The sequence below is a fragment of the Heloderma suspectum genome, chromosome 1 (genome assembly GCF_057233095.1).
Source record: "Heloderma suspectum isolate Gila_16-S chromosome 1, 16-S_ref, whole genome shotgun sequence".
Taxonomy (NCBI): Eukaryota; Metazoa; Chordata; class Lepidosauria; order Squamata; family Helodermatidae; genus Heloderma; species Heloderma suspectum.
Window position 1 is genome coordinate 16,454,965 of NC_139458.1, and position 27,547 is coordinate 16,482,511.

General features: G+C 44.2%; 1 protein-coding gene across 1 annotated transcript in view; it reads left to right on the forward strand.

Moving 5' to 3' along the window:
* The window catches only part of BRF1 (BRF1 general transcription factor IIIB subunit), a 276,895-nt gene extending 251,350 nt beyond the window's left edge, over window positions 1-25,545 (forward strand). Inside the window, exons 16-18 of the mRNA XM_084837074.1 lie at window positions 2,891-2,942; window positions 8,361-8,529; window positions 20,372-25,545. Of these exons, the coding sequence (XP_084693200.1) occupies window positions 2,891-2,942; window positions 8,361-8,529; window positions 20,372-20,409 (259 nt within the window). The 3' untranslated portion in view covers window positions 20,410-25,545. The remainder of the gene's footprint in view (window positions 1-2,890; window positions 2,943-8,360; window positions 8,530-20,371) is intronic.
* Window positions 25,546-27,547: the final 2,002 nt, after the last annotated feature.

Consider the following 27,547-nt stretch of genomic DNA (forward strand, 5'->3'; position numbering starts at 1 on the left):
CTCTCGCTAAAGACGTCCTTCAGAGAGTTTATTTAGAAACCAGGCAGACTATTCCCAGTTGAGCAAGGAGTGAAGTGCAGGTATTTCATGAGAGCAACTGGATGGCTCTTTAGAAGAGAGGGCAGAGTAATCTGTCAAAGAAGCACGCAGCCAGGTAATGGAGCAGCCAGCTGCCATTGCTTAGCCTCTCATCTGGCCCAGGTGTTAACACCTGGCTCTGAGGTTGAGGGAGGAGCACACTGCCAGGCATCGGGCCACACCATTGCTGGCAGCTGAGGGAGCAAGGTTAGATGAAAGGCTGCACCAGTCTAATGAGTTGGGAGGGGTTTTCACCCCACAACAAAACCATGTGTCTGTGGGCTGGAAGCATCCCCAGTTTAATCGTATTTTATGGCTTTAGTCCAACGTTGTGTGAATGAATATCCATGCATGCAACAGGACTTCCCCTTGCTGTCCTCCCGCCTGCAGCCCGCCTGCACTCCCCAAATCTGCTCCGGAAGATCCCCCACCCCCCAAAAGCAGATTTGAGGAGGGGGCAACTGTTCCATCAGTGGTTTATGTTCCACTGATAGACAGCCAGGGTTGGACATGTCCCTGCGTAAGCTGCCTTGGGTTCGATCCTTCTGGACTGAAAACTGAGGCAGAAATCAGATAAATAAAGAAATGCTTGATGAAGGGAAAGGCAAAGTAGGAAATACACTGGGTGAAGGGATTTTCTTCTCTAAGTATATTCTTCCTTTTCCCCCCTATAGTTTTTATCCCATAAAGCAGCCTTTCCCAGCCTGGTGCCCTCCAGATGCGTTGGGCTACAACTCCCACCCCCCCAGCCAGGGATGCTGGGAATTGTAATCCCAACACACCTGGAGGGCACCAGGTTGGAGAAGGCTGGTGTAACAAATAGGCTCCCCTGCTCCCTACTTCATACAGGAATGAGGCAGGGACATAAAGAAAAAGCATTGCTGCGGCCATGGCACATCACAGTGTGCCTGTATGGCGTCAGGGGCAGGCAACGCTTTTCCTGTCAACGTCCTTGTTCCCTTTCAGGTAATCTGTTGGAGGCTGTGTGTTGGCTGTGAATGGGGCTGAAGGCAGCGGTGGGCAGGCCAGAGGCAAAAGGGGGTGGCAAAAAGAGAGAGAGAAAGGCCGCTTCCTTTCTCTCTTTTTGCCACCCCCTTTTCTCTCGCACCCGCTTCCTTCCCACAGGGAAGGGCAGATCACTCTTGCCAGAGGTCTGAACTGGTTCAATGCGGAAGGCTTTTGAAACAGGGTGGCCAAGTGTCCTACTTTACGGAGCACAGGTGGCCTACTTTGCAGTCCCCTATTTGGGGGTCTCCTCTATTTCATGGGCTGTCCAGTCCAAGTCTGGCTTAAAGTCAAAGAAACATAAGGAAGGTGAGCAGGAGGACCTAAAAGTTGCCCATCCACAGGACAGCAGACTGAGCAGCAGGTACACAGCTCACCCAGTCGCAGTCTTCCCTGCTATGGCGAAATGCATTGTATTTCTAATTAAATTATAGCCATTATCTCTAAATTTGCACCTATACATATAAATTTGCATTTGCAAACATTATGGAAACTGGTGTCCTCTTTTGTCTTCTCTTTTCGTGATGCATTTCCTCTGTTTTGGCAATGCGTAAGTGACCACCCTATTTTGAAATTAGGCCGAGGGCTGCAGGTGGCCTACCCCTGCTGAATGGTACACCTGTTTGTCTCATGGTTGCTTCAGATACTACTCAAATACTCAAATACTACTAGGTACTAAAAAAGAAAAAGAAAAAAAGCCACGTGTGAATTGGCCAGCTCGCAATATGTTATATGTGGGGCTGCCTTTGAAGACTTCTTGGAAGCTTCACTTAACTCAGAATACAGCTACTAGGCTGGCCTTGGGGATCATATCACCACAGCCTTGAAACAGCTTCACTGTTCAAAGTTTTGGTGCTTATCTGTACATCCCAGGGCAGCTGGAGACCCAGATATCTGAAGGACTATCTTTTCCCACATGTACCTGCATTAGCATCTTTGGTGGAGGCCCATCTCCCAGGTGCCCCTGCCTTCTGACGTTAAGTGGACAGCAACTCCTAGGAGGACCTTTTCAGTGGTGGCGTCTTGTCTATGGAATGGTCTCTCCAGGGAAGCTTGCTGTTGCCTACACTCGTGTCCTTTCAGTGCCAAAACAACAACAGTTCAGAAACAATAAAAAATGAAGTATGTTGTGGCATCTTAAAGGCTAACAGATTTATTACAGCATAAGCTTTGATGAACCACAACCCACTTTATCAGATGCATGAAGTGTTACCCTTGGTTGGCAAGCATAGATACCCAGATAAAGGGTATTATCTATGTGTGACTATTTTTGGTCATACTCAGAGTAGCCGCTATGTTTTAGTCTACTTCTACTCTTTTTAATATTTTATTTGTATTTTTGATTTAATTTGTTGTACTGATGGTATTGCCGCACTGGGAGTATGTTTTACTGAAGGGCAAGGTACGCATTTTATGAATGAAGAAATTCAGACATTTTCCCATTAAAATGGGGGTTATGCAGGATGAGCCAGATCCTATAAGGTGGTGGTGGTGGTTGGATAAGGGCACCCTGCCATGGCTTCATTATTACTGCTGTGTGTGTGTGTCTTCTTAATTGAGCTGCTGTTTTCTGATCTTTTTTCTCCTATAATTTTTGTCGGACAGTTTTCACGGGATTCGTGTCCTTTGTTTTTCAAACAAACCGTGTAGCAGTACGGCGCCTAAGACTGCCAACTCAGCCAGAGTTTACGGTGAACAAGGCTGCCCACTCAACCAGTTGTTTTACATTTGCTGGATAGACTGGCTCAAGTGTCTTCTTTCTATTCTACTCCAAGGATCTAACGTCTTGAATCCTTCTTTTGTCCAGGTTAAGACCCTTGATTTCAACACAGCTTGCAAAAAAGCCTGCAACAGAAGAGGTAAGGTATTCGTTGGAGCACTTTTTATTCCCAGTACCCAGAGAGTAATGAGATTTATCACTTTGCCTTCCACAGTAGAGTCAGAGTCACCTTTATGCCAAGTATTCTATCGGCTAAGGTCCTCACTGTTGCTTACCTTCTGAAAATGCCTTTGGGTGACATGTTCCCTCCTGACGTGATGGGGGAGCAGAGCGGCTACTAATAGCCTGAAGATGGTTCTGCTTTTCTAAATACTGAGTTTCTAGGATCTATAAAACACAACAGTTTTTCTTTCAAAGTGACCCAGTAGACGTGTTTTGGCCATGGTTAGGATACGACTGGTCATGATATATTTTCCCATTGACCAGGCACTTGCTGCTCCCAAAGCTTGTTTCTCAGCTTCTTGCATGAATCTTTTGAAGCTGTTTGCTCTCAAAGACCTTTTCCTCTAGTCAGCCGCTCTCTGCTTGTGTCATGCTCTGGTCTAGATTACATAGACTGGTCTGAAGGAGCTCCATGGGGCAGAGTTAGGTACTGGATGACCTCTGGTTCTTTCGAGCTATATGATTTTTAAGTAGGGAGGGCTTTGAACATGCCTCCAGCCAAAAACCTGTCCTGAATAAAAGAAGGCAGCTCCTTTCCTTTTCCCACTGTATCATAAATGATAACTGCTGCTGCTTGGATCCAAGAAACATTTGTATATATATGTGCATACACACACACGTGTGTGTGTGTCTGTGTGTGTGTGTGGAGAGAATGAGAGAGAGAGAGAGAGTTCTCTGGATCCAAAGAACTCTGTCTGTCTGTCTGTCTGTCTGTCTGTCTGTCTATCTATCTATCTATCTACCTACCTACCTACCTACCTACCTATCTGCATATATGAGAGGGTTCCACACTTAAAACCAGCTTGTAAATAATTTTAGATAGATACACACATGGGGACACACACACATATTATAAAAATAAAATGCATGTTGCTAGTTGGCAAAACATGTATCATTCTCTCCCCACCCTGGTATAAATCTGTGAACTCTTCCACTGTTTTAAAAAATTGCTAGTTAATTTGATCGATGTCTGAATGTGTTTTTCACAGTCTCTGAAGCGGGGCAAAACGCACACCTTCGTACAAGTTTAAAAGCCAAACTGTAGTTTGGGTCATCTGGTGGAAACCAGTTCAGGAAGTTCTGTTAAAAGAAATCTCTGACAGCTTCATATTTAAGATGATTAAAAATGCACCCCAGAAACCGCTTATGCCAGGCGAAATACATTTTCCCACTTTTTATGCCATCCTCATTAGAAAAACCTGCACATTTTTAGTATAGAGACGTTCAGGAAATGGACATGATAATTAGAAGAAGGTCATGCTTTAATTAGGGTTGTGCAATTTTTAAAATAATGGTTCAATTGTAGCTCCTTTAAATTCAACCATTCTTCTGTGAAAACATTCAAGGCAGGCAGAAATTCCTGGCATAACAATTAATATAAATTGGGGTGTTGCTTTTACTACTACGGCTGTGTCTGTTTCTTTTGATACCTGAATTCCCTGCAGTGGTGTACTGGAGTTCTTGAGTTGCATAATTGTTCTGGAAAGCAAAACAGGGGTAACATGAAAAGAAAAAAGCTCTTATCCTCTTGACCTATGATTAATCGTATTCTGTGGGGCTGCCCTTGATGATTGTGGCTTGCCTGCTGGCAGAGTGGGGTAACTGGGAGCCCAGTAATGTCACCCTCTAGCTCCTGCACTGGCTCTTTGATGTCAGTCAGAATAGATCATGTTTCAACTCTAAATGGGACCCAGTTACTCAATAGACATTCTTTACTTTTACTATGCCTCAGTATCTTCATACACACACACACACACACACACACACACACACACACACTTGTATTCTGCCTTTTTGAGATCAAGGCAGCTAGCAATATTAAAAGCCCAAAACATAGTGTAACATTAAAACCTGAAAACTACTTAATCAATCAAGCAGCAGTGAACAGAAAACAAAAACCATCAGGAAGAAAGAAAGAGCCCAGCAAACCACCTAGGGAATGTGTTTGCTTTAGTGGCCCCCAAGTACACTCTGGAGTAACACAATGTTTGCCTGGCACTGAAAAACTAACAGAGGGATGGGGGTGCTACAGCAATGTCATCATCGTTGTCCCCCACCTAGGAGGGAGTTCAAGACCCTCGATTCTACTATTTATTATTTATGTATTCCATTTTATTTCGTTTCTATACCACCCCATAGCCAAAGCTGTCTGGGTGATTCACAAAAATTAAAACCACCAGGTACAGTATAAAGCAATATAAAATATGAAAGCTGAAAACTACAATAGAATCATAGATAGAATAATAGAATAGTAGGGTTGGAAGGGGCCTACAAGGCCATCGAGTCCAACGCCCTGCTCAATGCAATATAAAAGTACAACCAGAGTAAAACCTAGCAGCAATGCAGAGATTTAAAATACAGATTTAATACAGCAGAGCTAAAATACTAGAATGCTAAAATGTTGGGAAAATAAAATAAATGAAAAGGTTTTCACCTGGTGCCAGAAGGACTGCAACGTGGGCGCCAGGTGAACCTCTCTCTTTTCCCTCTTTCAGTGGGGTAGCCGTGTTAGTTTGTTGCAGCGAAAACGACAAAGAGTCTTGTAGCACCTTAAAGACTAACAAATTTATTCTGGCATAAACTTTCATGGTCTATAGGCCACTTTCAGACACGTTAGGTGTTTTCAAAAGTTTTGGGCTTATATGCAGCATGTATGGTTGCGGAGTTGGGGGAGAGAGAGAATGGTAGAAGTGGGGTCAAAAGAAAATTAAATGAAGACAATACTGACAGTGACAATCACATTTTTAACAGTGGCCAATAGGTATTGATGTTCCAAGGTTCGATCATTTTTTCCAACCCTCACCCTCCTTTTTTTTTTTAATGCTACTCTTAGCTACAGTCATATTTTAGTTTAACCTTCTTGGTTGTGACCCAGCAGATACAGGGCTGTGACCCAGCACATGCTTCCCTTTACTTTATTATTTGTACTCCATCTCTACCTTCTCTCTCCCTCTAATTGAACAGATGCCTCCCCGCCCACCCAAGGTTTTATTGGTTCAGTGTGATGATAGTGCAGAAGTGAAAGTGGGGGTAGGGGGACCCAACAACCTGAATGTATGTAGGCAACCGCTTATTAAAATCATAGGCTTGCCTTGTAAGTACTGTTGTCATGAAGTACAATAAATATTCCCTCGGTAATGATACCTCTGACTCTTTGTAAAATCCTCTTGGTGTTGAATATGCCTGGTTGGCTCTGCTATCCAGGGGGTGCTGGAGTCTCTGCAGGGGAGCCCCAGAGATGTGAATGGCCTTGATTCCTGTGGGAGGTCCATGGCTGACTTAAGAATGTAGCCTGCAAGTTTCCCTTTCACTTCCCCATCCCACGGCTTCTCCCTGGGGCTGTTTTAATCTTTGCCCATCTCTGCAGGGGGGAAGAAGATCATCTGCTCAGCAGGTAAAGATCCAACTGAACAGTGTGTGCTGCCTCAGCAGTGATGGGCTAATTCCCAATTTACTGAGTACTACAGAAACCTCTAATGCAGACAAGAGCTGCCTTTATGTACAGAGGTAGGGTGCTTCCAGAGCGAAGGCTCCCAGCGCTACGAATTAGAAGGCATTATGCAGCAATTCCATCCTTTTCTCCTTAATAGATTTTCTGCATTAAGAAAAAAGATGGAAGAAGTGGTGGGAAAAGTGAAAGGCAGCGATGTCTATCTGGATCCCCTGTAAATGGCTGTGAATTGGACAGGGTGATGGTGCCTTGTCTGGAAGCGCCTCCAGGGCAGGCGTCCCCCAGCCTGGTGTCCTCCAGATGTGTTGGACCACAGCTGAGACTTTCTGTATGCAAGGCATGCACTCAGCCTTTGAGATGTGGCCCTTCTCCTAATTAAACACTCATGCACTTCTGTATGCAAGGCATGCACTCAGCCTTTGAGATGTGGCCCTTCTCCTAATTAAACACTCATGCACTTCTGTATGCAAGGCATGCACTCAGCCTTTGAGATGTGGCCCTTCTCCTAATTAAACACTCATGCACTTCTGTATGCAAGGCATGCACTCAGCCTTTGAGATGTGGCCCTTCTCCTAATTAAACACTCATGCACTTCTGTATGCAAGGCATGCACTCAGCCTTTGAGATGTGGCCCTTCTCCTAATTAAACACTCATGCACTTCTGTATGCAAGGCATGCACTCAGCCTTTGAGATGTGGCCCTTCTCCTAATTAAACACTCATGCACTTCTGTATGCAAGGCATGCACTCAGCCTTTGAGATGTGGCCCTTCTCCTAATTAAACAGTTTGGTTCAAAAGTGCATAATGAGTTATTGACTCTCTTTCTGATTGCAGCGAAATATTACCTGATCCATTAGGGATTGTACAGTCGTTTTGTTTTCTTTTGTGCTTGTGCAAAGGTGGTTTGTTGCATCTAATAGGTCTGATTAAAGCCAAATGTATTGAGAGGGAATATTGAAAAGAGTCCCCAGATAGTCTTCTCAACATATGTCTGTCCTTTAAGAGTTAAAAAAAAAAGGGGGGGGCAGAAAAAGGGCAGAAAAGGCTAAATAGAATGATCAAGGGGCTGAAGCAACTCCCCCATGAGGAAAGGTTACAACAGCTGGGATTGTTTAGCTTGGAAAAAAAGCAAGCAAGGAGAGACATGATAGAGGTGCACAACATTATGCATGCTGTGGAAAAAGTGGATAAGGAGACATTTTTCTCCCTCTCTCATAATACTAGAGCCCAGTGGGGCCATCTCATGAAGCTGATTGGTGGGAGATTCAGGACAGATAAAAGGAAGGACTTCTTCACACAGCTCACAGTTGAACTATGGAATTCGCTACCACAGGATGTAGCGCTGGCCACCAATTTGAATGGCTTTGAAAGGAGGTTAGACAAATTTTGGCTGCTAGTCCTGATGGCTATATATTACCTCCAGTATCAGAGGCAGTATGCCTATGTCCACAGGTTGCTGGGGAACATGGGTGGGAGGGCGCTGTTGCCCTCATGCCCTGTTTGTAGGTTTCTAGTTGACAGCTGGTTGGCCACTGTGTGAACAAAGATGGACCCTTGGTCTGATCCAGCAGGGCTCTTCTTATGTTATGTAAGAATTAAATTTTTACCTTCCTACCTGTTAACATCTGTGTAGTTTAAGTATTTTCTTTATTCAGTCTATGACTGTGCTTTGAAATAACTCAACAACTGAATTTCCACAGGAGAATAGGTGTGTGCCTCAGAAGAGCTATAAGCTTCTTAGCCTGGATCTTCAATAGGGTGACAATAGGGAATGTGCTAAGCACGGTTCTCTCTCTTTCAGTTGGCCATTTTAAAGGGAAAAGCTGAGAGGCGAGGAGTGGTGTGTTCATGTGTGTGTTTAATGACTTTTCTCTTCCTTTGCAGGCAGTCTTTCCAAATCCTCAAACAGAACTCCAAGAGGCTGAAAAGCCAGCAAATGTGCTGGTAGAAACTGGGCCTGTATCCTACAACCATGAGGAGGATGCGGAAGAAGAAGACGTCGAAGAGGAGGAGGACCACTGTGTGAGCGCCCTTCAGCTCATGGGAGGAAATGGTAGGCCTTAATGTCATACATTTTAATGACCCACTCACACACAGAAAGAAAAGTTCTTCCCACAAGACATCTCCTAATCCTTTCCAAAAGAAGCTTGACAGCTCCATCATAATGTCTCAGCATGAGTCAGTCGGCTTCTTCTCCTGTACCACTTCGCGAGCAGAAGGACGCCATTGGGTGGTTCAGACACAATGCCAAGCCATGCTTTGGTGTTACATGAGTGAGGGGATGGAAGTGTTGGGCTGTGTGCCTCTTTCTGCCCAGGCTTTGATCCTTGTTTCCCATTCTGGTTTTCAGGGTTCTGACAAGATGTCATACTCTGTGGCTTGCATCAAATCAGGACAGGAGGCGGAGAATTGGTGTGTGTTTGTGGGGAGGAGGGTGCATGCAAGCCCAAGGTTCCTGACTGCTCATTCACATGAGGTCAAACTGGCTGAAACACCCTATGAAAGCTCAGGAGGAGAGGAAGGGTATGTGAGTGTTTGGGGACCCTGTGCCCATTCACCTATAAGTGGACACCACAAATATCTCCCCCTCCCCTTGGCTACAGCAGTAGGGGAAAGCCTCTCTCGCTGGAGATTTGTGGACTCTTATGACCTTAGGACATTATGACCACCAGATCTACTACTGTGGACAAGAGGACCACAGAAGAAATGGAGTAGCCTTCATAATTAATAATAAAGTGGCTAAAGCAGTGCTTGGATACAATCCAAAAAACGATAGAATGATCTCAATTCGAATTCAGGGTAAGCCATTTAACATCACAGTGATCCAAATATACGCCCCAACCACAGATGCTGAAAAAGCAGAAGTAGATCAGTTCTGTGAGGATCTGCAGCACCTACTGGACAATATGCCCCAAAGAGATGTTATTTTCATTACAGGAGATTGGAATGCTAAGGTGGGTAGTCAAACGACACCTGGAATTACAGGCAAGCATGGTCTGGGAGAACAAAATGAAGCAGGACATAGGCTGATAGAATTTTGCCAAGACAGCTCACTGTTCATAACAAACACTCTCTTCCAACAACTTAAAAGATGACTTTATATATGGACCACCATATGGTCGACACTGAAATCAGATTGCCTACATCCTTTGTAGCCAAAGGTGGCGGACATCTATGCAGTTGGTAAAAAAAAGACCTGGAGCTGATTGTAGTTCAGATCACGAACTTCTTATTGCACAATTTAGAATCGGACTAAAGAGAATAGGGAAGACCCACAGATCGTTTAGATATGAGCTCACTAATATTCCTCATGAATATGCAGTGGAGGTGAAGAATAGATTTAAGGGACTAGATTTAGTAGATAGGGTCCCGGAAGAACTATAGACAGAAGTTCGCAACACGGTTCAGGAGGCAGCAACAAAAAATGTCCCAAAGAAAAAGAAAACCAAGAAAGCAAGATGGCTGTCTGCTGAGACACTGGAAGCAGCCCAAGAAAGAAGGAAAGCAAAAGGCAACAGTGATAGGGGGAGATATGCCCAATTAAATGCAAAATTCCAGAGGTTAGCCAGAAGGGATAAGGAATTATTTTTAAACAAGCAATGCGTGGAAGCGGAAGAAGATAATAGAATAGGAAGGACAAGAGACCTCTTCCAGAAAATTAGAAACATCAGAGGTAAATTCCAGGCAAAAATGGGTATGATCAAAAACAAAGATGGCAAGGACCTAACAGAAGCAGAAGAGATCAAGAAAAGGTGGCAAGAATATATGGAAGATCTGTGTAGGAAGGATAATAATATCAGGGATAGATTTGATGGCATGGTCAGTGAGTTAGAGCCAGACATCCTGAAGAGTAAGGTTGAATGGGCCTTAAGAAGCATTGCTAATAACAAGGCAGCAGGAGACGACGGTACCCCAGCTGAACTGTTAAAATCTTGCAAGATGATGCTGTCAAGGTGATGCATGCCATATGCCAGCAAATTTGGGAAACACAAGAATGGCCACCAGATTGGAAAAAATCAACTTCTGTCCCCATACCAAAAAAGGGAAACACTAAAGAATGTTCAAAGTATCCAACAGTGGCACTTATTTCACGTGTCAGTAAGGTAATGCTCAAGATCTTGCAAGGTAGACTCCAGCAATTCATGGAACGAGAATTGCCAGATGTACAAGCTGGGTTTAGAAAAGGCAGAAGAACTAGAGACCAAATTGCCAATATCTGCTGGATAATGGAGAAAGCCAGGGAGTTTCAGAAAAACATCTATTTCTGTTTTATTGACTATTCTAAAGCCTTTGACTGTGTGGCTCATAACAAATTGTGGCAAGCTCTTGGTGGTATGGGGATACCAAGTCATCTTGTCTGCCTCCTGAGGAATCTTTATAACGACCCAAGTAGCAATGGTAAGAACAGACCACGGAACAACGGACTGGTTTAAGATTGGGAAAGGAGTACGGCAGGGTTGTATACTCTCACCCTTCTATTCAACCTGTACGCAGAACACATCATGCGACGTGCTGGGCTTGATGAAGCCAAGGCTGGAGTTAAAATCGCTGGAAGAAACATTAACAACCTCAGATTTATTTATTTATTTATTCTTTCATTTCATTTCTATACCACCCAATAGCCGAAGCTCTCTGCAGTTATGCAGATGATACCACTTTGATGGCTGAAAGCAAGGAGGAGCTGAGGAACCTTATGACGAAGGTGAAAGAAGAAAGTGCAAAAGCTGGGTTGCAGTTAAGCCTAAAAAACCTCAAGATTATGGCAACCAGCTTGATTGGTAACTGGCAAATAGAGGGAGAAAACGTGGAGGCAGTGACAGACTTTGTCTTTCTAGGCGCAAAGATTACTGCAGACGCTGACTGCAGGCAGGAAATCAGAAGACGTTTACTTCTTGGGAGGACAGCAATGACAAATCTTGATAAAATAGTGAAGAGCAGAGACATCACACTGACAACAAAGGTCTGCATAGTTCAAACAATGGTATTCCCCATAGTAACCTATGGCTGCGAGAGCTGGACCATAAGGAAGGCTGAGCGAAGGAAGATAGATGCTTTTGAACTGTGGTGCTGGAGGAAAATTCTGAGAGTGCCTTGGACTGCAAGAAGAACAAAGCAGTCCATACTCCAGGAAATAAAGCCAGACTGCTCACTTGAGGGAATGATATTAAAGGCAAAACTGAAGTACTTTGGCCACATAATGAGAAGACAGGATATCCAGGAGAAGGTGCTGATGCTAGGGAAAGTGGAAGTCAAAAGGAAAAGGGGCCGACCAAGGGCAAGATGGATGGATGATATTCTGGAGGTGACGGACTTGACCTTGGGGGAGCTGGGGGTGGCGACAGCCGACAGGAAGCTCTGGCGTGGGCTCGTCCAGGAAGTCACGAAGAGTCGGAAGCGACTGAGCGAATAAACAACAACATGACATTAGCAACCAGCAGAGCAGTCACCTCCCTCTGCATTTCCCCACCCAATTTTCAAGAAGGAAAAGAGTCTCTCAATGCACAGTGAAGGGCCACTGTGACAGCAAGAGACAGTAGGCCGATGCTCTCTGTTTGCCTTCCCCCTAGTTTTATGTTTGGAAATTCTGCACTCTGTAGAGTGGCATGCTGAGTCATGCTGCAGAAATCAGACTTTCCCACTAATTGCCTTTCATCTTCCAACTTTTGGATGAGGCACCAAATTGTGCATTTTCCCCTTTGTCCCACTGATGGATTTCTACACCAACGAGCGTAGTTTAGGATACGCTCTTTCTCAGCACTTCCTGTATTTTGTCTGTGAATACTTTCCCACTTCAGCTTTCCATCTCTGACATTTTTCTTCCTGCTTTCTGAGTGCTGGCATCTGTTTAGTACACTGATCTGCTAAACCTTCACCACCTCCTCATTCCCTGCTCCCTCAGTGTTGCCATTCGTGGTTTCCCATAAAGGGGATTTCTGCCTACGCTTAGATTTTAAGAACTTGATGCTCCCACGCAGTGCTGGAATAAGTATCTTCAAGCTCCGAATTAACTGATATGCAGGTGATGCGATGCACATGATACATCAGTCCAAAACAACACCAATGACCACCAGTGGCACTTCCAGTTTATACGTTCTTATAGATTTTAAAATTTAATTTTTTTAAAAATTGTAAATTTAATTTTTATAGATGTAGAAATTATACACACACAGAGAGAGATTTTAAAATGTGAAACGTTTTGATATAAAACACCAGCTTCAGTCACGTAGAAAAGAGTGCTACAATACCACTTATAAGCTGAGCCAGAAGAATCAGGAACAGGCTAGACCTCAATGAGGGAACATGGATTAACCATCAGCACCTGTCTTCAACAACCAATCAAGAAGCATTAATAAATAAAAATCACAGCTTGTTTCATCTCATCCTTTACATTGATATCAGGTTTCAGCTGATCAGTAAACATGGCCTCCTTAATCTTTCTCCTTTTGAGGCTCCATTCCGCTCCCAGCACAGAGACTTTCACTAAGGTTTCTCTGCCAGCATGTTTCTCCCTCATATGAAGGGACCAAGGTCTAGCACGTCTTTCATTATGCTGAATATCAGCCCAGTGTTCCTTACATCTTTTCAGGAGAGGTCTCCCAGTTTCACCAATGCAAGAGGAATTATATTCCAAACACTCAGTTTTATGAATTAGCACCCTTAACTGTACACTCTCCCTTACCGTCCACACAGACAGGGCATTCCTGTGTCCAGCATTTGTTGTCAGGCAGCCAAGACTTCACAAGATGTTGTTTCAGTGTTACCAGGGCGGTACAAACAACATTAGTCTTGATGTTATGGCAATCAAAGATCTTTTGGGCTTCCCATACAAATCTGTCAGTCACAAATGGGTTTTTCAAAACAGGCAGTCCTCTGGTATACCTCACACTTGTAACAGCTGGAGCTGGTAACCTATAACCATTCGCCTCTGCCAGTTTTATTGCCTTTTGTTTTGATTCCTCAGCATAATTAAGTGTAGACACCCCAGCAGCTTTCTGAATCATGTTCTTTGCCACCTGCTTACTCACTAGCACAGGGTGTGCAGTGTTACAGTTCAGTAATATCTCCCTTTTCACAGGTTTCCTATACCATCTTGTTTCAACCTGCCCATTACAGCTCTTCAAGCTAACAATATTGTTTGTGTTATTGTTTAATACCATTTAGAGGGGTTTATTAAACCCATTTAGAAGAAATGGAGTAGCACTCATAGTCAACAAAAGGGTGGGAAAAGCAGTCCTGGGGTACAATCTTAAAAACGATAGAATGATCTCAGTACGAATCCAAGGCAGACCATTCAACATCACAGTAATTCAAGTCTATGCCCCAACCACTGAGGCCGAAGAAGCTGAGGTTGATCGGTTCTATGAAGACCTACAACACCTAGAACTAACACCAAAGAAAGATGTCCTCTTCATCATAGGGGATTGGAATGCTAAAGTAGGAAGTCAAGAAATCACCGGGATAACAGGCAAGCATGGCCTTGGTGTACAAAATGAAGCAGGACAAAGGCTAATAGAGTTTTGCCAAGAGAACACGCTGATCATAGCAAACACTCTTTTCCAACAGCACAAGAGACGACTCTACACATGGACATCACCAGATGGTCAATATCGAAATCAGATTGATTATGTCCTTTGCAGCCAAAGATGGAGAAGCTCTATACAGTCAGTCAAAACAAGACCTGGAGCTGACTGTGGCTCAGATCATGAGCTGCTTCTTGCAAAATTTTGGCTTAAATTGAAGAACGTAGGGAAACGTAGCTTTGTTGTTAGTAATGCTTCCTAAGGCCCACTTGACTTCACTTCCTAGGATGTCCGGCTCAAGTTCAGTGACCGCACTATCATGGCTATCAGGGACATTAAGATCTTTCCTGTAGAGTTCTTCTGCGTATTCTTTCCACCTCTTCTTAATCTCATCTGCTTCTGTTAGGTCCCTGCCTTCTTTGTCCTTTATCATGCCCGTCTTTGCACAAAACGTTCCCTTGAGATCTCCGATTTTCTTGAAGAGATCTCTAGTCTTTCCCATTCTGTTGTTTTCCTCGATTTCTTTGCATTGTTCATTTAAGAAGGCCTTCTTGTCTCTCCTTGCTATTCTCTGGAACTCTGCATTCAGTTGGATATATCTTCCCCTTTCTCCCTTGCTTTTCGCTTCCCTTCTTTCCTCAGCTACTTGTAAAGCCTCATCAGACAGCCACTTGGCTTTCTTGCATTTCTTTTTCTTTGGGATGGATTGAGTTGCTGCCTCCTGAACAATGTTACGGACCTCTGTCCATAGTTCCTCAGGCACTCTGTCTATCAGGTCTAATCCCTGAAATCTATTCCTCACCTCCACTGTATATTCATAAGGGATATGATTTAGGTCATACCTGAATGGTTTAGTGGTTTTCCCTATGTTCTTCAATTGAAGCTGAAATTTTGCAAGAAGCAGCTCATGATCTGAGCCACAGTCAGCTCCAGGTCTTGTTTTGACTGACTGTATAGAGCTTCTCCATCTTTGGCTGCAAAGGACATAATCTGATTTCGATATTGACCATCTGGTGATGTCCACATGTAGAGTCGTCTCTTGTGCTGTTGGAAAAGAGTGTTTGCTATGATCAGCGTGTTCTCTTGGCAAAACTCTATTAGCTTTTGTCCTGCTTCATTTTGTACACCAAGGCCATGCCTGCCTGTTATCCCGGTGATTTCTTGACTTCCTACTTTAGCATTCCAATCCTCTATGATGAAGAGGACATCTTTTTTGGGTGTTAGTTCTAGAAGGTGTTGTAGGTCTTCATAGAACCGATCAACCTCAGCTTCTTCGGCCTCAGTGGTTGGGGCATAGACTTGAATTACTGTGATGTTGAATGGTTTGCCTTGGATTCGTACTGAGATCATTCTATCGATTTTAAGATTGTACCCCAGTACTGCTTTTCCCACCCTTTTGTTGACTATGAGTGCTACTCCATTTCTTCTAAGGGATTCTTGCCCACAGTAGTAGATATGATGGTCACCTGAATTAAATTCGCCCATGCCTGTCCATTTTAGTTCGCTGATTCCCAAGATGTCGATGTTCAATCTTGCCATCTCATGTTTGACCACCTCCAGCTTACCTTGATTCATTGATCTGACATTCCAGGTTCCTAAACAATATTGTTCTTTACAGCATCGGATTTTCTTTTCACCACCAGACACATCCACAGCTGAGTGTCCTTTCGGCTTTGGCCCAGCCGCTTCCCTCTTTCTGGCGCTACTTGGAAATTCCCTCTGCTCTTCCCCAGTAGTATATTGGACACCTTCCGACCTGAGGGGCTCATCTTCCGGCGTCATCTCTTTTAGCCTTGTGATACGTTCCATGGGGTTTTCTTGGCAAGAATACTGGAGTGGGTTGCCATTTCCTTCTCCAGTGGACCACATTTTGTCAGAACTCTCTGCCATGACCTGTCCGTCTTGGGTGGCCCTGCACGGCATAGCTTATGGCTTCACTGAGTTACGCAAGCCCCTTCGCCACAACAAGGCAGTGATCCATGAAGGGGGCAACAACAATTAAACCCACATTATTCCAAAAGGCCCTAAGCAAGTAGGAAATAATATGTCATATAGTGAACTGAGTAATACGTATTAACCGTGCCCCAATGCCAGCCCCAGGTTTGTGAGGGCTCTGGGCAAGACACCCCCAGTGGGCCCCCTCCCTGAGTGAGCCCACCTTCTCACCGCCACGGTCACCCACTTCTCTTGCGCCTCCCCCTCTTTCTCCTCATTGCTCCCACTTGCTTGCTTGTCAGGTAGGGAGCCAGGGAGCAGGCCAGTGGGGGCATCTGCTGCTTTGCCTTCTCACTGCCACTGTTGCCTGGGCCAGATTGAGAAGCAGGCGAACAAGCAGGTTGCCGTTATGAAGAGGAGGAAGTCCTGGCAGCTCTGGTCAGTGGGCCCTTGTGGGGGTGCGGGTCCTCAGCAGGTGCCTGGCCATGCCTGCCCTTAATGGTAGCTGTGCCCCTCCACCTTTGCCACCGACCGACTATCAAGTGCCCGTTTCAGTGGACAGCTTAATGTTTCCACAAGATGCTTGGGCTTTAGCAGAGTGTTCAGGGACAGGGAGGTCCACACTCTGCAGACTTAGGGCTCCCCCCAGATAATTGTGTCGCTAGATTGGGGCTTGGACTAAAAGATCTTTCAGGGGTCCCTTCCAGTCCTGTGATTCTTGATTGTAAACGTGAGGTCTGCTAAACTGGTTGAACCAGTAGAAGTGCTGGAGATGACCTTGATGGTCCTGGAAAAGTGGCCAAGCACTCTCATGTTGTTATGTAGCTTAGCTGTCCTTAACAATGGTCAACAACTGTTTTGGAAGGGGCGTATTTCTCTTCTGCCACCTTCTCTCCCCTTCCTTCTCAGTAGAATATGTCATCTACATGTGTCAGTGCAAAGGCAAGAAGCCTGTAGTTTCTGAAGCTAGAACTCAGCCTATGTATTTACAACTAAAGCACAGTTAATATTACAGAAAGCTGTAAGTCACCTGAGGCTTCCTTCCAAAGAAACCAAACCTGGGTAAGCACTGGAGTCCCTGAAAACTCTCACCATACAGAAAACTGTTACACGTAACATTATGTGTAACAATATCTTAGGTTATTTTTGTTGTATTGCATTTAGGTCATTTTATGTACACTACCCTGAAATCCGTTTGAGGATGAAGGTGCCGTTTATAATTGTTAAACATAAACAAATAAACGATGTCCTCTGCTAATGTGAGAGACTGTGATAGGATGCCATTGCAGTTCAAGAAACCTCAGATTGAGGAATAACTGATGTTGATTCTAGCCAAAGAACACTTACAGGTGATAGATGAGATTTTATTAAAATGGTCGAAATGCAGATTAGTCCTTACAGTGGTAGTCTACTGCCTAGAGGGATAGAATTTGAGGAGGTTAAGATTTTTAACAGAGGGCACTGGTACAGTCCAGTGGTGGGTAGGTGAGTGGGTGCAGCCTGGAAAATGAGGCATCCATGCAGACAATCGTCCACTTCATCTAGGGGTCAGCAGCTGAAGGCCTGGGGCCACATTTGACCCCCGAAAGGGTGCTGCCTATTTCCAGAGGGACAAAAGAGCGATGTTTAGGGACTGGCATCTGTGGCAACAGACTTGCCTGCAGGCCACTTCCAGGCATGGCAGCTGGAGCTTTGGCTCTCCATCCCTAACTCCATTCTCAGAATGGCTTTCCAGGAAATCAGGTAGGTGACCAAGGACTTAGACTACCAACCGATATTTCTCTTAAATCAGAGGTGGGCAATATGCAGTCTACAGGCTGCGTAAGACCCCCTGAAGATTAATTTTTAAACATTACCCCCCAAGTGGTGTTCAGAGCACTACAGAGCACCCAAAAGGTCAGATTTGCCATGCAAACAAGCTAAATCTGACCTTTTTGGTGCTTGGTAGTGGTCCAGATGTGTGTGTCTGGGGGTTGAAAATGGCCCCCGGAACACCCAAAGTTGCCCATCCCTGTCTTAAATGATCACATAGTGGCCTGGTTTTGCACTATCCAAGCATAAATAATGCTCATAAACATTTCTCGCTCAAAGGAATGTTCAGCAATGAAAACCAAGAAATCAGTAGTATTCAGTGTCTACGGACAGAACTGAGAATAATAAACTCTGTGCTTGGGATAAGAACATTATTGCTGTATTGAAGTTTCTCATTACAGTGTAAATATGCACATATAGCCAAAGACTTGCCATGGAATCTACTAATTGTGAGTTCTGACAGTGTCATGGGGAGAAGGCTGATGCTGGGGTGTTGATTTACTGTGTAAGTGTCTTGACACCCTTAATTTAGCATTGGATGTTGATTTCAACTTTTGTGCAAGGTCTATAGAATAATCCTAACAGACTGGTTTGGTTTGAGTGGAAAGTAATCATTCAAACTGTAGGGAGCTCTTTTTCCAATAGCATATATGATTAGAATTGCATTCCCAGAGAGCAGCACCCATATAGGTGTGTCTGTCTATGCTGAAGGAAACTCATAATAATAATAGTAATAACTGTAGAAAACTAGTTAAAGGTCACTGAACAGTTCCCCCCTAGTACTATGATTATTTTAAAGTCATTCCGAAAACGTAGTTCGTCTCTCCATATAGAACACACTGACACATTTGCACTAGGCATCCTACAGTTAGGAACAGTTCTGCAAAGTGTGAATGTGTATAATTAAGAACATAAGAAGAGCCCTGCTGGATCAGACCAAGGGTCCATCCAGTCCAGCATTCTGTTCACACACTGGTCAACCAACAGCCCACGGGAAACCCAAGTAGAACATGAGCACAATATCTTGTGTTCCCTAGCAACTGGCTACAGAGGCATACTGCCTTTGATACTGGAGGTAGCATATAGCCATCCTCCATGAATTGTCTAATCCCTTTTTAAAGCCATCCAAATCGGTGGCCATCACTACATTTTGTGGTAACGAATTCCATAGTTTTAGTATCCGCTGTGTGAAGAAGTACTTCCTTTTATCCATCCTGAATATCCCACCAGTCAGCTTCATGGGATGAACCCATGATAACTGGTAGAGTGAGATTTGTTTGTGTATCCCTACTCTCAAGAAACTGCCTTGATAACTAGCCTGTGTTTGTACTAGCTGTTTAGCATAAGAAGAGCCCTGCTGGATCAGACCAAAGTTCAGTCTAGTACAGTGTTCTCTTTCACACTGTGGCCAGCCAGATGCCTTCAGGAAGCCCATGAACAGGGTATAAAGGCAAGAGCCTTCTCCTGCTGTTGCGCCCAAGCGACTGGTATTTATTACATGATTCACTAACTGAAGTATCAAGCAGAGTTCTGTGGACATAACCAGTTAGAGCCATATGCTCAAGGTACATCAGTAAAGCCATGTGTCAGCATTGTAATAAACGTTTAGAAAAATTGCTGCTGCAACTACGAACAGAGACACACTCCTGGCAAGTTATTGTTACAATCTATTTGAAGAGCCAATGTGGTGTAATGGTTAGAGTGTTGGATGTAGACTGGGGCGATCCAGGCTCAAATCCCCCCCTCAGCCAAAAATCTTGTCTTAGCCTAACTTACCGAACAGAATTGCTGGATGGTTTAAGGGTGGTGGTGGTGGTGTTGAAGGACATACATTACAAATGTAATAAAATGGAAGGATATTTAATCTGATGCAACTTGAGCAACGTTTGAACTTCTGAATTTAAAGGAGTTCAAACAAATCAGGCCTGAGCCAGCTGAGAACTGGACTTCAAGCTGTTCTCATTAGATTTTTAACTGGGAAAGGCAGACAAGTTTATAAGTTTTCCTAAACCTTTAGAACAGGGTAGTTTATATAGATGATTTTTTTTACTGTTGGAGCCAGAAAAGAATATACATCCGGACTACCTTAAGTATAGCTGAGAAAAGGATTGTATGTGATCATAAGGAAAACGTATATGTGAGCGAATATAAGAGTTCAAGGCAGAGCTTAACAGGATGGGACAAGAATGGGGAGGAGCTTCCATGGGGCAAAAAACCCCACAAAAGTGTGCGGGGGGGGGCACTCTGATTTTAAGGACAGGTTTACTGGTGGGTTAATTAAAACCCCGGCTAGCTTGTTTATGTCTCAGACAAAATCTGTAATTTGATTTCCTCAATGAGTTCTGTATAACTTAGACATACTTGACACTTCGCATGCTGTAGGAATTTGCTCACCTGCTGATATTTGTGACCTACTTTTAAATGCTTTGTGCTTTTGAAGTGCCTAATTTGACTGCATTTCTCTGTGGTTTCTGCTCAGGCTCATCCCTTGCCTACCTCATTATATTTTAGGCTGGGCGGGACCATTTTTGTTGTCTGCCTTTTTTGTGTGTTCATTGCCTAGTATATGATGGGCTGTTGGGTGATGCTGCTAGTTCTAACTACTTTTCTTCCCTATTGTGTTTTCAGACTATGGCTGCGATATGGATGACGACGATGGATATTAAACTTCTTTGCCTCCCAAATGAGTATTGCGAGAGAAGCTACCTGGTGATGTAAACAAACCCTCTTGACTTCTAAAGAGACATTCTTGCAGAAGTTCAACAAAATCATGGTGGATTTTGGTCAGTTTCCACTCACCTGTTGCCTGGCACCAGGGTTTGGCTTTAGAATACTTGAAATGTTTCTCCATCATGTAACAGAAGAACTGAAGAACTGATTCCAGAAAAACAAAGGGGAAGAGCCAAATGGTTGGCACAACACAGTATGTGCTGTTGGAGCCTGACTTGTTGCTGACCTCGATTAAGTCGATTTCCTATAAAGATGAATATGAAGAAGAGAGGCAACCCACACAGTGAGCAAAAACTCCTATGCTGAAAAGCTTTGGACTTGCACAATTTGCAGTGAGGGAGCTAAAGCACATTCATCAGTAGCAAAAGCCTGCCTGTGGCATTGTGTCCATATTTCCATGTTGAAAAAAATGATGAATAAATCGCATGTTGGTGATGCACAGAATGCCCAGGCAGCTGCTCTTGGAACGCAGTCCTAAACATGCACTTTTTTGTTCTGTAAGATTACCCTAATATTAGACCACTGTTGGGCGGGAGTTTCCACCCTTTAAAAAAAACACCACAATCTGAATAAGTAACAGGAACATTGTTTCTTTTTAAAGATTGGTTGCTATATTAGAGTGGAGACAATAGGGGTGCTGGTACCACGCTGGGCATCTTAGAGAGGACAGTCATTATACTTGTACCAAGAAAATTAAGCCAGGCCTTCCCTTCACTCACTGCTGCTATTGCATAGAAACAGGGTAAGCGAAAGGTGGGCAGGAGATAGTTCAAGGGATAAGCCGGACACCCCTGTTCCTGAGTGTGTACCGTCTCACAAGCTTCTGTATCCCCATCATTTATATTAAAAAAATAAAGCATTGATTGCTGGTGGGGGGTGGTGGACTTATGGGGTTGGGGGCGTCAAGGCAGTTTTGGTCAGCTTGGGACAATGGACAGATTTGTCTCCATTAAGATGTTTTGTTTTTATTTTAAGCAAATAAGTTACATTTTTTTTCCCCTTTGGATGTAATTTAATACTATTTTGTGAGATTAGTGCGGGTGGATTAAGGGCTCAGTCATGCAATAAGTTTGATCAAGTTCTGCTATCACTGTTTTGTCCAGTAAGCTTTATTGCAGTAACAGGCAGAATGTGCAACCTCGTGAACCGATGGTTAAAACAGGCCAACCATTTCCCATTCCAAAGTCAGCGAGACTGACTCTTTCCAAATTCTGACTCAACAGGATTGTGGCTTTGGTTTTCTGGCACTGCTACATTTATTTACTGTTGGGATCCAAAACATGAGTGCCACTTGGCTTTCCTGTTGCTTGGTGGACAAGGTACTAAGTCAATGTCATTAGAAATTGATTCCCTGCCCCATTCAAACAAAAAAAAAATCCATTTCTCAACACTGGCCTTTTCCTTTGGCATTGCTTGGCTTTACCAGAGTTCAGAGTTGAAAAATCTAGCTTCCGGTTAGAGAATGAGATGAAAAATAATGCCTCCCTGAAGTCCAAGACCTAGTACTCGCTCAAATGGTAAACCATGTCTGAGCTGTACCATTTCAGAATGCAGGTAGGGACTCACATTATTAAATGCTCTCCCATGCAAAATTCTGAAAAACACAAATCCTTCTACATAGACACCTTAGCATATCAGGGAGGGTTTCCTATGTCGTGGGTTTTGGGTTGGGGGCAGGTATGGAGAAGCATTTGGTTTATCACCCCCCCCCCCCCACACACACACACACACATTTGCAGTCTGAGATGGTACAGCCCAAAGATTTACTACCTCTGTGGGAACCAGACCCAAGTTGTGGGGGTGGAGAGCTCAAGAGCGCTTCCTTCTCAACCATCCTTAAGTGTGGGAGGTGGAAGAAAGAGGTGACTCAGGTCTAGTGGAGCATCCTACAATACTTCTCCAAATGGCATTTATCTAGTTGCTAAATTACTGTGTAAACCTATACAATTAGGATTCTTGTTTCAATACCACAGTGGCCACTTTTGCTTTGGCAGAGATGGTTATGGCAGCATATTGAATTTGTTCACTGCTAGAGGAACAACAAGCGAAAAACAAACCCTACCTTTTTTAGGGACCAAATACTGGGTGATGGGTTTGCCAACATCTAACCTGGGCAGACACTGCTTTGCCTTTTGGAAAGATTCAGTTCCAGAGTGGTAAAGTCTTCATAAAGTGACTCCATCACCTAATTTTATTTGAGGGAACAACTATGTCGGACATCACCACTACTTGAAAACTTCTCCTGCTACCATGTCGAGGTGGGATGGGATGGAATGACACAGTTCAAATCCATAATAAAGTCTGAGGCCAAAGTCAAAGTCATGACAACAGCATGGTTCCCCCCTCCCTCCCACCCCCACCCTGTCCCCACTTTTGCGTCGTTGGGGCTCCATGCGTTTGCTCTGATGCTTGTAACCTTCTTCTTGGGTGGATTGTCCAGGCTGAGTGGCAAGTTCCTTTGTCAGATGTACTTCCTTGTGGCCAAGGGTGAAAGCTCGTTATGCAATCTGGACAATTCATGTGGGTTGCCAATTCCCAAAGTCACAGGAGTGGCTCTGCGGGGAGAGGCAAGCCACTGAAATGGCTTATTCAGGCTCAGATTCATCCTTTAGCAGTACTCCAGTACAGAGGCGAGGGGGAAATGTGCACCTGTCAAGCCTTTGCTTGCTACTCAACTGTGAAATGCTTAGGGGCTCCTGGTGGATCAGGGAGTTGGCAGCCCCAGTCTGCTCCCTTGGCTCATTAAGGCATTTTTTACTTGGGATCCTAAGGGCCAGGTTAGAGACGAAGGAGGTCTGTGAGCAAATCTCCTCTCCCTTTGAATTGCTGCAAAAAAGCAGCCATGTAGGAGGCACAATTCGGATTGGGACCACAAGACAGGAGAAAGAGTTGGACCTTTTCCCCACATCTTTGTCCAATTAACATTCTGCCCCCACCCCCAGCTGTTGTTTGCCCTGTTAGAGAAAGCTTATGTGCACTCATACGTTATCCCTAATAGGGAATATAGCAGCGGGGGTCAATTTGCATCAGGAAAATGGAAAGGAGCATTTGAAAAAAGATCCTCCCTTTGCACCATCATCCCATTCCAAATCTCTTCCCTGCCCCGCCCGCTACTTTTTACAAAAAATGTAGAGATGGCAAATCCAGTCACAGTTCTCTGTCTAGTTTTGCCCTTAAAGAAAACACTTGTTTTCTCTTTAGAAAAACTAAAGTGATTATTTGGCTGCCTAATCCTACTGCCCTGAACATTCAAGATAATTATTTATCTCTTCTGTCGCACTTTCATTCCTTATCAAATGTAAAACTTGGTGCTCAAATGTTTTTTTTCCTGAGAAATGTCTGTATATATTTTTATAAATATTGCATTTCTGTAGGCATGTATGTATACTAGTCTTCTAACCTGTGTCTCATTTGCCTTTGCCCAAGAGCAGCATATTTAAGTGGCATGACTCTGTAGTGGATCCCCACAGTTGCGGGGGCCTTTACTCCAAAGTACAAATGATTTTATCTGAAAGATAAAATATCTGAAAGGATGTATGATGTTGGCTCTGAAAGAAAACACTAAGATCAGTCCTTCATTGCCTAGGGTCCCTCCTGAATTTTATTTTCTATAGGACTGTTTTAGATTGGCCTTCCCTAACCTGGCACCCTGCAGATGTGTTGTACTACAGTCTCCCATCGTTCCCAGCCAGCACACCCAAATGCTGGCTGTGGGTGATAAGGCATGAGATGCAAATCTTGGCTGTGTATGTGTGTAGCACACATTTTGAAGTCACTAAAGTAGGCACAATCCCCCAGCTGTGCCGTGCTCTTCTGCATTCGTTTTAGCTCCTATGTTACCTGGCCCTTTGTTCATAGACTTACCATGGCAATGCCGACACATAGGCACTCCTTACGAATGCCTCCTTGTGCTGTTTCAGTTTGCACAATTGCCTCTTCCTCCTCCTCTGTCTCTTTTGAGAAGGAAAATGTGTGCATCCCTAGGCCGCTACATAATTAGACTTTTCTGCAGAGCCACCCTTTAGATGTCACCTGCATGGCAGAGCAGAGGGGTAAGCTCTCTTCCCTCCCAATGGGTTGTAGCCAGTCCTACTTAGAGTAGGCCTGTTGAAATGAACGGGACTTAAGTTAGGCTAAGATCGGATACAGCCCAGTGGCAGCACCTCAGCGAATATGAACTGAGCTTTGGGGCTGGAGAAATATTGGTAGCACAGGAATTCACAGCGCTCATTGAATCTCCTGTATCTCCATCCCACGTGTTGTTTTTCATGCAAGTCACACTCCTTAGTACAGAGGGGTTTAAATGGGGATGGCGTAGCGTTGTTTAAAAGCGGCTTCCATAGTAGTCCTTCCTCTATTGTTGCCGTTCTTTGGATTGCATGAGAGTTCAGCATCTCGTGCCGTTTTATGTATCATTCATTGCAAAGGAACTGTGCTGCTTGTTGTGGTCATTAATAAGGCCAACAAATTGGGGGGGCGTGCATGTACCAGTAATCAACATGATCTACAAGCACCTTGGATGGCCCCCGCCGACCCACATCATGCTGTTTCTTTTTGTTCTCAAACAAATGTGATATCTGTAAATATTTTCAAATAACCTTTTATTATGTGTTTTTGAAAATACTGGCTCTCGGTTAGTTGTTTTGTTTTTTTTAATGACTGTTTAAAGTTACTTCTCTGTGACTTAGATGGCAGTGTACAAAATTTCCTGTGCATACCCTGTTTTGTCTCCAATGAAGGAAGGTGTTTCTAATCATTGAAGTGTGTGTGTGTTTTCTTTAAAGGTGGATTTTTTTTCTAAACACCAATAATCTCCTTCCAAATCATATGATTGTAACAACAACCAGGAATTACCAACTGTAACTTTCCACGAACTTTTTCACGAGTATAAATATCCCTTAGCAAATGAGGCAGACATACAATTCAGAATCATTCTCACTGAACACAGCATGACTTCTGCAAACTATTGTCAGGATCAAGACTTATAATGGGGCAATTAGGAAAGGCGAGTTCAGGGTGCCCATCCCCTGAAGTTTGGGATATGTTCACAATGGGCTCACCCCATGGCTGCCTTCCTCACACCTGCTGAAGTTACCTCCAGACCTAAATTTGTTTGCTGGTAGTGAACTTTTAATTAGGTTCATGGTTTATGTGGTGGTAGCATTCCTGGTATCAGGAACCATGGGAAATGTAGCTTCCCTATGGCTCCCCATGCCTGCAGTGTTGTCACAGCAGGAACCACGGACGTAATGAAAGTCCTGTTGGGATTCTTCGCTGTTGCTGGGGGAATGGTTAAGCACTGGGGTGGGGTGGAGGTTCACAGGGATGTTAAAAACTCTCTGGGTCCTTGTCATGCTCATAGTGATCAGTGTCAGCAAGAGCACGCTGGACCCCAAATGTCAGAAAGCACTCTCTGAAAACAATATTTTCCCAAAACTATTATGAATCCAGGGTGGCGGGGTGGTGGTGGAGTATGAGATGGCCATCCCTACTAAAAAACTATAATTTGAGTGTAACCGTTTTCAGTACTACTTTACAGCACTTGCCATGCACAGTACTTTTCAGAGTGGTTGTGAGCATGAGAGAGAGAGAAGGGTCTCACCCTCACAATTAACTGAGAAGTAAGCCACTGTGGTTCTCCCCCCCCCCATCTTTAAAATGTGAGAACTGAGAAGTAAGATCCCAGTGTGCCCATTCATTGAGCTGGGACACAGTATTTCACATACAGAAGCATGCTAGGAATTATTCCTAGACATGTTAGAAGGGTACACAATTTTGCATAGTGTGGAGAATGTGGACAGGGAGACACTTTTCTCTCTCATAATACTAGAGCCCAATGGGGTCATCCCATGAAGCTGATTGATGGGAGATTCAGGACAGATAAAAGGAAGTCCTTCTTCACACAGCACATAGTTAAACTGTGGAATTCACTACCACAAGATGTGGTGATGGCCACCAATTTGGATGGCTTTGAAAAGAGGTTAGACAAATTCCTGGAGGAGAAGGCTATCAATGGCTACTAGTCCTGATGGCTATATATTACCTCCAGTATCAGAGGCAGGATGCCTATGTAAACAGGTTGCTGAGGAACATGGGCAGGAGGATAATGTTGCACTCTTGTCCTGCTTGTGGGTTTTCTGTGGGCAGCTGGTTGGCCACTGTGTGAACAGAATGCTGGATTAGATGGACCCTTGGTCTGATCCAGCATGGCTCTTACGGTCTTACTCCTTTTCCTCTCTTGTTGAACCTGCTGGTTCCATTATGTTTGAATGGGCTAAAATTAACACCTAATGCAGTGCATAAAGTGTATTAAATGGGGTTGTTGTTATTAATTCTGGGAATGTCTCTGAATCTGGACTGTTATAGTTCACATATAGTGATGACTGCAAAAGTCAACTGCAATAATTGGTCATCGTGCAGTAACAGGTCTTTGGCTCTTACTGACAGGGTGAGAAGTGATAAGTCTTGGGCTGGTTGTTCCACTGATATGTCGATGGGTCTTTGTTACTAGCTTACACACCAGTTCATGGTTTAGGGCATTGGTCTTCAACTCTTGGGTCCCACATGTGGGTCTCATTCTGTCCTTCGTTGGGTCATGTCAGTGGTGGCACCACCAAAGGAGGACAGGGCTTGGTCCCTTCTAGTTGTTTAGCAGAGATTATTTCAGGAAAGGTCCCTTTCCTCATTCCTTTATGGCAAGCTGTACCAGGTGTGTCTGCTGAAATACTCCCCTCTGTACCCCTGTTTAAGTGCAGAAGCCTTGATGTCCTCTTTTGCATCTTCTCAGAAAGAGACATACACAGAAATGAGTTTCAGCTGTGCAGAAGTACTGAAATAATGGTTTCGCTGTCAAATAATACATCCTGGACATCCCTTACAACAAGCGTGGGGGATTTCAGGCCTGGGACCAAATCTGGCCTTCGTGGGGTTTCAATCTGGTTGCCTGGGGTTCCCTAAATGGACACACCTCCTCCATGGAGCCCTACCCCCTTTCCCTGAACCATGACCGGTGGTTCCCTGGCTTCTCTGCAGTGTCCCCCCCCCATTCTAGAAAGCTGAAATGTTTCCCCTAAG